Source organism: Micropterus dolomieu, linkage group LG19 (assembly GCF_021292245.1).
Source record: "Micropterus dolomieu isolate WLL.071019.BEF.003 ecotype Adirondacks linkage group LG19, ASM2129224v1, whole genome shotgun sequence".
Lineage (NCBI taxonomy): Eukaryota > Metazoa > Chordata > Actinopteri > Centrarchiformes > Centrarchidae > Micropterus > Micropterus dolomieu.
In genome coordinates, this window is record NC_060168.1 from 6,489,390 (window position 1) to 6,499,295 (window position 9,906).

Below are 9,906 nucleotides of genomic sequence, written 5' to 3' on the forward strand. Positions count from 1 at the left end.
GCGGCCTGCCACATTATCAATACTGATTTTCGATTGATTTTGTTATTTAAAATGGGTAAAATCGTAAATGATGACGGAGCGCTGCACAGCACATATATCCTTTCAGCATCTCCTCTCTGTCTGTCTGTCTGTCTGTGTCTCTCTCTCTCTCTCTGCCTCTCTCTTTCTCTCTCTCTGCACAGTAACTAATTTGTGGGAAACCCTGTATTTACATACAACTGGGATTCATGTTGATAAATACGCCTATGGGTGGGCAGGAGGGTGAGTGTGAGCAAGCATTCTCAATCTGACATCCCTGTCCATTATTTGGTGACTGGTAGGCTACCTTATCTGCCTTTTTGCTATCTTGGTTATTAAGTAATATATTCCACCGTGGTGTCCACCTTTAGATGGCCTGCGTTACAACAACACGGGGCGCAGTGTCAAAGATGCGCTTTTTGTAGTCCATCTTCAGAACATTGTAGTTTCATCGCGGCAGGTCATGTCAGTAAAATCCGCCGTCGCATAATTAAGTCGCTTAGAAAAGAGCAGTCGGATTCTCTTAGACCCGCCGTCCTCTTTTCCTAAGTCCTTACGGATTTTCCTTCACATCTTTCCTTGACCTCATGACGTTTTCCATCGAGGTCAAGGAAAGGTGGTTAGGAAAGGAGATTTTTTTTTTTTTGACATTTCGGATGCAGCCAAGAGTCGTCTCGGTTATGGCGTGTCGCCATATTATGGCGAGTGGATAGTGCCAAAGTACCTCTGCCAGGTAAACTGCCTCTCACTGTCTTTTTAAAATTGTTAACATTTGAAAAAAAAACATTTATGGCAGCATCAAATGTGGGGAAAATATTTTTAGTGTATTTAATATATTATCCCAGTTAACAAATTAAAGATGGGAGTCTTGAACTTCAAGTTGTCTCTATCTATAATGCAACAATGTAGCATCATTTCATGGCCTGTAGGCTGCTCAATTAAATTCCAAATATTACCAGTTATATTTTTGAAGTTATAGCTATAGTCTATTAACAAATACATGCAAAAACACGCTCAATGTCATTTTTAAAATACTTATACAATTATTTGAATTTTTGCAGCCTAATAAAAGACCAGGTCCAATAAAAAGGTTTCTGGAAGGAAAGGCTTTTGCAAATTTCATCGACTAGATGGAGCCATAGCCTTTGTAATGTGCTGCAAATACATTTATTCATTTAGCTGACGCTTTTATCCAAAGCGACTTACAATTGCTATACACAGCATTGCTATGCTCTCTCACACCAAAGGCACAGTCTTATCCATTGCGCCATCACCACCCCAATATAAGCAGAAATTTTTAACTGTAGTTAAATTGCACAAACCTTTAATTTGCAGATTGTTTAGACTCTTAACTAAACAACACTCATAACATTTTGACATTGTATTAATTTTTGATGTGAGTTTTACAGGCCCTTGTCTTGTCAGAATAGGCCTTGTTCTGAGTAACCATTTGATGTGTATGTGGGCATGGCGCTGTGTTTGGTTTGTGAGATTGAGTGTGATGTAGTTTTAGTGTATAAACAAGTTTAAAGCAGACCAACGGAAACAGTGATAGCTGCCATTAACGTGGCCAAGTTTTGTCTACACTTTCCTGGAAGCATGTAGTTTCAGAGTCCATGAACTTTAGCAACTCTTGCTTGCTTGCTTCCAGCTTCCTCTGTAACAATGAGAAGGCCATAGGTGTCATTTACACTGGGGACATTTTGAAATGGCTGATGGCAGTATTTGTTAAAAATGTTCTGAAAAATAGCTTCCACAAAGAAATGTTAACTAACAAATGAAAATGCTAGAGAAAGGTTTATTTGCACAATAAGAAAACATGCAATGAAATTTAAATATAAAAGAAACAAATGTGCAATGTCCAAAAAAAAGTAAGCTAAAACATAACAAGCTGCTGATCAGTGAATTATATTCTGTTATATTTTTATATTCATGAATTGTCACCTGCTGGCTGAATTAGACATTTCCACCATAAATTGGAGCAGAAAATGTCTCCAGAATGCAGGAAAGTGTTTAATGCTCCTAATTTTCTCACGGTGGACTCTCATATCTTTCAGCATTTCTTGTTTCTTTAAAATAGTGTTAAAAATAAATAATTAATTTATTTTACGTTATTTAACGTTTTGTGATTGGGAGGGGGAATTTATTGAACATGTTTCTAAAAAAGATATTTTGCACCAAATACGAAGTGATTTAGGAGGGAAACGCTGCTCCCTTATGGCTTTTGCAAATAAGGAATCGTTTATAATCATTTTACAGTGTGAAACATATCTGAACCAGTGGAGCAAAGAAACATGTCCATGATGTGAACGGGAGCAAACCCACCGCCAAATGAAGACACTCCTGCTAGAATACATTGTCCTCCAATCTTCTACTTATCTTGTCCCTCTTTTCTTCCTGTGCAGATGTGTCATAAAGCATCTGGAGGGTTTGGTAGTGCAGTATGATCTGACGGTGAGGGACAGCGATGGATCTGTGGTCCAGTTCCTGTACGGTGAAGACGGGCTGGATATCCCCAAGACTCAGTTCCTGCAGCCAAGACAGTTCCCCTTCATAGAGGACAACTATGAGGTGAAACGGAGCAAGACACTTACCGCGTTGTTGTTGGTATCATGTCGTGAATAATTACATGTACAGAAATAACGCAGATGAAATTTTGGCTAGTTAGAAAATGATTTCAATTAATTTAGCATGTTTTTTTTTTTTTCTGTGTTTAATGGTGGTATCTGTTTTTGACTTATGTTTAGCACCTTAATATGTGCACATGTTATTGAAAGAGAGAACATTCAGGGGCTGTGTCTGGGTCACATCTGATTACGAATTAACGAATTGCAAAAGAAGTTTAAAACAAACTGTATTTTTAGTGATAATAATTTTTTAGTCCACAGTGCCCATAATTTGGGGAGTAATTATATATTTTTTAACCTATATTTGTGTACATGTTTGCAAATCGGCACCATTGAATTCACTATTAGCAGTTCCTGTTTGCAGTCTCAGTCACTGGATTACTTTGATACTGAAGAAAACTTAAAATTGTGACGAGTCTCAGGCAAGTTCTGGAGTTATAAGGAGCATCTTTTTTGTAAGAATACTAATCGTGATGGCTAATTATATCCCACAAGTCACAATGCATTGACCTCTTCAGGTTGTCACCTAATCTCAAACCTTTAACTGTGACTCCTTTTTAAATACAATTACAGAATTATTTGACACACACGATGATACTTTTTTCTTTCTTTTTTTTTTTTTACAAAGCATTAAAAATTACCTAAGCTGTAGAAATTTGCCTTTATACTGAATTCTGTGAAGGTAACGCAGTGAACCAGCTGCAGATTTTGAAAGAAGCCTCGGAGACTCTGATCGAGCGTAGGCTAAACCACAAGCACAGCTGCTGCTCCTCTGACAACAGAGGTGTAAACCTGACTCAGACTTTAAACTGCAGCTATGCTAATGACAGAGCATGAGGACTAATCCACAGTCTGCTGTAAATAAGTATTTAGAAAAATCGCAGCCTTGTCAAATTCAGTGCTTCCTCCTCAGTGGATGCCACTGGCCAAAATGGCTGCCACAGTGAAGGTGTAGTTCATGGGCCCCATGGTGCTCTAACATGGCCACTGGGGATAAATATGTACTACACACAAACACTAAGCGGCAAGAGCTGAACTAGTGAATATCACTGTCCAGTTGTTCATCACTGAAAGTAAATGTTAATCTTGTAACTGTGTAAATGTCATAATGTATTTGTCCTTTTACAACACAAATTTGTATAAGAAAATGCAAGTTGTAGTTCCTTTTAAATGTTAAACCAAAATGTTAGATGACAAGATTGATACCACTTCCCTGTAGTTCAGTGTTTTACTGGTGCGGTTTGAGGTTAATGCTCACCTCAGGCTCACCACACAGTCGAGTCTTTTTATTTAGCACAGAGAAAGGAAGCTGTGCATATCTTTTAAACAATGTTGTTGTCTTTGTGTTTGAATAAAATATGCCGTTTGGTAGAACAGTAACCTGAACAGTGTTTTAAAAAAACAAAAACAAAAAAAAACAAACAAAAAAAGCCACCAACCAAGTGTTTCCTCATTCCTGGTAGGTCATCAAGAGGTCCCAGGGTCTGGATGAGGTTTTGGCACGTTTGGATCCTCACACTGCTAATAAACATTTTGGGGCCATCCAGCGCTGGAGAGCAAAGAGGGAGGTGGCATGTCCACGCAGAGGTACATTTTGATCTTACGTCTCGCTGCTGTCTGATTTATAATCAGATATTGAGATATTGTAGTGTATTTAAGTTGATTAAAATGCATGTATTGTTTGGAAATCTATCTAACTCACTTTCTAATATTAAATAAGGTCTGAAAACTCACAATGAGCTTTTCTAGATCAGTAGATCATGAATTTGAAGGCTGTACATTGCCTATGTGAACGTCAGTCTGTAATGTTTGGGCATGTGTGTTTTTGTTTTCCGTGTCAGGAGCGTTCTTGCTTTTTTCCCAGAAGAAGTTGGCCAAACTGAAACAAACAGAAGAGCAAAGAACAGAGCCAGATGTCCACAGCAGAAGGGCTGCTGTACTGCAGGTATTTATGCCCAACAAAATTCAGATGTCTGAGAAATGTGCCCATTTTGGTGTCACACTCTCACAGCCTCAGTACACTACAGTCATACAGTATGAAGTGGACTGCTGACCCTTTAACCTAGTCAAACCAAACTCTCATTTGAACTCGTGCTTCCTCCGCAGCTCGTTCAGCAGTGGCACTCCCTGGATGAATCCAGCAGATCAAAATACAGCAGGAAGGCCTCCCGTTGCCCTGAGCCCTCTCTGGGCTTGTTAAGGCCTGACGTGTGCTTTGGATCAGTATCTGAAAACTTTCACGACATCACAGACAAGTACCTGCAGGACAGAGGCTCGGTGAATCACAACAGCCTGGATGCCCACAGGTACTGAATAAATATCTGTTCCTGTAAGGAAACGTAATACAGCTTTCTTAAAACTGAAATAACAGTTGAAAACTCCTTCCCTTTTGTATTCCTAAGCCAAATATGCAAGCATGTAAGGATTTAGATTTGGTGACACTTCACCTTGGATTTGTCGAAGGGACTCCTCGCCATAGCACTGGACATTGCAGGGGCGCTTGCTTTCACAATAAAACAAGGGAGCATATTACTGCCCTTTATTTGGTCATTTCAGGGATTCCCCTCTACCTTGATAATTTTACAAACATAATTAATAATACCATCAGATGCTCAGAGTAAATCTTTTTGGCAGGGCTACAAAAAGTTTTTCCTTTGTGTGAGCTAAAATAATCCCTGTCTCTCTCTCTGTGCGATCTCAGCCTTCGCCAGCTTCTGCACTATAAGTGGCAGCGCTCGCTGTGTGATCCAGGTGAAGCAGTAGGTCTGCTGGCAGCGCAGTCCATAGGCGAGCCCTCCACCCAGATGACCCTCAACACCTTCCACTTTGCTGGCAGAGGAGAGATGAACGTCACTTTGGGAATACCTCGGTAAAGTCGCCTCCACGCCGAACGCGTTCTTTCCCTTTTCACGTACATGGGAACACGTTATCCAGGGCAAACACCAAGATGTGTGTAGTTCCTCCGCAAGATAATTGAAACACACCTTCCATTGCTGCAAAAAAAAAAACATGCCCCCTCCCCCACTTTTACCCACCAGTATTCTGTAGACATTGAATTTACTTAGGTGCAGTAATAGTACACATGATGTACTGCCTAATAAATAAATAAATAAATAAATAAATAATAAAGAAATCAAATACTGTCAAATAAAAGGGGAAATGCCCCCACGTAACTATTCCTGTCCTATTTACAGCAGTGAGTTATGAAAAGAAAGGGTGGACGTGAACATGAAGTGCAACAGTCTGGTTAAAGAAAGATCAGCTGTGAAGTGCAAAGTCAAAGAGGCTTGTCGGTAGTCTGCACCATACAGTGGTGTTACCACTCACCTCAGGCTACATGTTAGAGCATCACAGTCAATCTGAAGTTTGGGACCGACAGCTCCTCCTTACTGCCGCACTGTGAGCATGAGTCATTTAACAGTTTATGTGTAACCTATCATATTTTGATAATAAACTGCTCTTATTGTGTAATTCAAGTCTAGGTAGCTGCACAGTATTTTAGCCAAACATGTGGTTTGAATACATTGAAATTAAATTAAAGGTAATTAAATACTGATCCAAGGCTGTAGCCTCCATAGCAAGAAGCATTTGTTGCCATTTAAAATTAACAAAAGATTAAAGCACCAGACACCCTGAAATCCGTTAAAAATTAAATTATTTCGATGCAGAGTACAGATCCAATACCAGTGTAAAATAAATAACTGTATTCCTCTCTGTGCGGGCGAGACTGGGAATCATTCTTTTATATGTAAGGCAACACCAGGCTAGACTTAAACAGTTAGCTTCCTAACTTTGTGAAACAAAAGCGATGTTAGCTGTCCTAGCAAAATGTTCAGGTCCACCTGATCCAGCTTTGAGTCAGTGTCAGATTGGTGCATCTCTAGTGATGCTCACTGATTAGTGCCTAGAAGTTGGTTTCATTTCAGATTGTTAGGGACAAATAAGATTTGAAACAGGCTCATGAATGCATATTTAAAATCAAATAAAGTTGTAATTAGATATGTCTCTCTTGTTCCCTTTGCTTTTCCTTTTCTCTGAGAAATATTATGCTTTTTGCACTGCCAGTATTTTAACTTGGAGTCTGTGCATTTGTCGTCTCATAGCGGGGCAGTTCTGGAGTTAATTGTACAAAAAGCCTTTACTGAAACACCTTTCCGACATCAGCACTTCCTAATTTTGTCTTGTTTACTCTTCCCTGCTTCATTCATCAAGCCTTCCACCATACTTCTCCTCTCTGCCTCACTCTCTCTATACATGTGTATCTGTCTGGCAGACTGAGAGAGATCCTGATGGTGGCCAGCTCCAACATTAAAACTCCCATGATGAGCGTTCCCGTGCTAAACAACAGGAAAGCCTTGAAGAGAGCCAAGATGCTCCGTAAGAAACTCACCAGAGTCTGTCTGGCTGAGGTAAGTTTTAACCCCCCCTCTGTGTTTGTTCCTTGTTTTGGTCTTACTCTACTTACTTGCACTTCTATAATCCCTTTTTTGCTTGACTCATCTTCCCATGTCTATCAGTTCTGTTTGTGGCTTTTTTGGTGTCTCTTTGTCAGGTTTAGTCACGCTAGAATTTTCCCTTTCTTCACCTTTTTGTGACTTTTTTTTCACTTTGTGTTTGCACATGTAAATAGTAGTGTTCCGAGTTGTGTTTGGAGATGTCCTTACCCGTGTGCTTACCTCACACTTTTGCATTTGAGAAGTGTGTGGGGAAGTAAAAGCTAGAACTCACCACAACTTTGTGGTGTGTGGGTGTGTGTGGGTGTGTGGGTGTGAGAGCAGGTGCTGCAAAAGGTTGATGTTGTAGAGACATTACGGATCGAAAATCACGAAAAGTTGCGGACATTCAAGGTGACCTTTCACTTCCTGCCTCCTGACCGTTACTGTGACGATAAGCTGCTATCACCTGACCAGATCCTCCACTACATGGAAACTAGGTGGGTGTGTGTGTGTGTGTGTGTGTTTGTGTGTGAGGGCTGTTAGTTTCCCTGTAGCAGAATCCATTATAAAATGATTACCTCATATTAACCTCTCATCTGGTCTGTTTTTACTCTTTGTTTGGTTGCCTGTTCTCCCAGGTTTTTCCGTCTTCTCCTCGAAGGCATTAAGAAGCGCAGCGCCAAGCTGGCCTCCATCGCCGTTGAAACGAGGAAGGCCACGCTCAGAGATAAGGACACCGTTGGTGATGGAACCGCTGACACAGCAGGGGTTTGTTTTTAATTGGCCTATCTTCATTTCATTATCCCCTTTTTTAGGTTGTCACTCATCATTGAATGTTTTATCTGAACTTTGCTTTCCCTTCTTTTGAATTCCAAAAAAAAAGCTGAAGTATGTTTGTTGTTGACATTCATCAGGTAGATGACGGGGATGGAGAAGAGGAGCGAGAGATTGTTGATGACCAGGGGAACGAAGGAGACGCTGATGCTTCAGACGCCAAGCGCAAAGACAAACAGGAAGAGGAGGTATGAAGATGGAAGGAGTACTTCTTTTTCGTTTCCTTTGGGGCGTTCACCCAAAGAGAAACATATTTATTTTCAAAAAATGCTAAAAAGTGTTTACAAAGTTCTCACAAACATTCTCTATAATATCCTAGGCTCTACCTGGACCCTTCAGGCAATAGGTAACGTCCTCCCTTTTAAAAAAGGTGTATATATTAGTATTCAAAAAGAAATATAGCTGCAAGCGGCACTAATCAGGATACAAGCAAGCCGTAAAAAATGCAACATTCGACATTTTCAGAGAAGAACAGATGCAGATGATTTAAGAGATTAAAGTAATGAAAGAATTTAGTCTTGGAGATAATTGCGAAAACGCAAACTTGAGTGTCATTATATGTACCTGACTACTGGGTGAAAGGTTCAACCCACCTGCAACACTTTGTGTTTAAGAGTTTAAGCTGCACAAACACTTTTTAGCAGAGAAAAATAAGAAAGTGTCATGGGACCCAAATAAAATGGAAAAATTAGACTCAAGCAAGTCTGACTTGGTCACCTGGGGATTTGAACCCTGGAATTTGCAAAACCCTTTTTACTCCCCTCCAGCTCTCTCTGTAGCTCAGACGATCCCTGCTACCTGTGCTAATCCATTCTTTCACCCAGATTCTTTGTCTTTATAATTGCTGTCTTTATAATAACAAACAGCTGTTTCGTCTGTCTGTTCGCATCATTTCCCGTTTCACATTTCACGTGTTTTCTTGACAAAACGTGGTTTGGAGACCAGCGTCGGGTGACACAGCCACTATCAGCTCCACCATGTCACAAGTTCTCACATGTGCCATACCTGGATAGTTTTGTCAGTTACAACAGTCAAAATGCTGGTAAGAAAATTCTGAAAAAAATCACACATCAATCTGCTGTTTTAGGTGTGTTGTCAATTATTTTGGTGGCATTTGATCCAACACTGAGCAAAAAAGAAACTGTTGTGCATACTGTACAAGTTACAGCAAGATACTGAATATCCCTGCAGCCGTTTGACCGATCTGAAAACCCTTTGAAACACTTGATATCGGCCATCTAGAGGATGACTGTGTAGATTTTGGTAGCGTTTGAAGAAAGACAGAAAGAAAGACTGAAAAATATAGAGTGACAGACTTCTGAATTGACCATAGGTTGCAGTGAGGCAAACGTTAGTCACACATCAGTGGATGTGCTGAAAACATTTCAGCTCTCTAGGACGCATAGGGGATTTTCTTAGATTTATTGAAGTTTGGAATGAGAAATGTCTAGAAATTTACATTTCTTGTACTAAGCCACGCCCACTTTGAAAAATCATTACCAAATTTTATGCATGAACTGATTAGTGACCCCAGATCATACAAACCGAATTTTGTACGAATCCATGCAGCGAATTACGAAGTATGAAGTTTGGTTACAATAGCTTAAGCCAATTTTGATTACGGGCATTTAGGTAAAATATTATGTAAAGACACAAAAAATTCTTTTGATATGTTTTGATCAGCGGCGATCCTCATCAGCGGTGATCCTGCCAAAGTTTCAAGTCTGGGACGAGTTCGCAAAAATAGGTTTTTATAGAAAAGTGGTAGAAAGTAGAAGTTTGACTCTAAACAAAGCAGTTTTCGAGTAATATTGCAAAACGCAAAGTTGATTGTTATAGCGTCACCATGAGGTCCAAGAGTGCCATTTTTTACCTGAGTAGTGGATGGAATTTGCAACCTACGTGCCAATTTTGGTGAGTTGTCGTCCAGCAGTTTTTGCTGCCTAAACACTTTTAGTGGAGAAAAAGAAGATAGAAAGAAAGAATATTGA

The 9,906-nt window shown here is 39.9% G+C and overlaps 1 protein-coding gene and 1 non-coding gene across 2 annotated transcripts; both read left to right on the forward strand.

Moving 5' to 3' along the window:
• The first annotated feature begins 2,349 nt into the window (after positions 1-2,349).
• Positions 2,350-8,118, forward strand: LOC123958153 (DNA-directed RNA polymerase I subunit RPA1-like). The gene is made up of 9 exons (XM_046031409.1): positions 2,350-2,589; positions 4,109-4,232; positions 4,487-4,590; positions 4,752-4,951; positions 5,347-5,514; positions 6,919-7,054; positions 7,424-7,578; positions 7,720-7,849; positions 7,996-8,118. Exons 1-9 carry the CDS (start codon positions 2,350-2,352, stop codon positions 8,107-8,109), a joined length of 1,371 nt encoding a protein of 456 aa, XP_045887365.1. The 3' UTR covers positions 8,110-8,118.
• On the forward strand, positions 3,525-3,661 carry LOC123958396. The gene has a single exon (XR_006822055.1). It is a non-coding gene; the product is annotated as a small nucleolar RNA SNORA5 (small nucleolar RNA).
• Positions 8,119-9,906: the final 1,788 nt, after the last annotated feature.

Bases quoted from the DNA above. Each gene is read 5' to 3' on its own strand.
- LOC123958153 (XM_046031409.1), top strand. From the start codon at position 2,350: ATGAAGACACTCCTGCTAGAATACATTGTCCTCCAATCTTCTACTTAT. The intron at 2,590-4,108 runs GTGAAACGGAGC...CATTCCTGGTAG, and splicing joins TCATAGAGGACAACTATGAG to GTCATCAAGAGGTCCCAGGG. The intron at 4,591-4,751 runs GTATTTATGCCC...CTTCCTCCGCAG, and splicing joins GAAGGGCTGCTGTACTGCAG to CTCGTTCAGCAGTGGCACTC.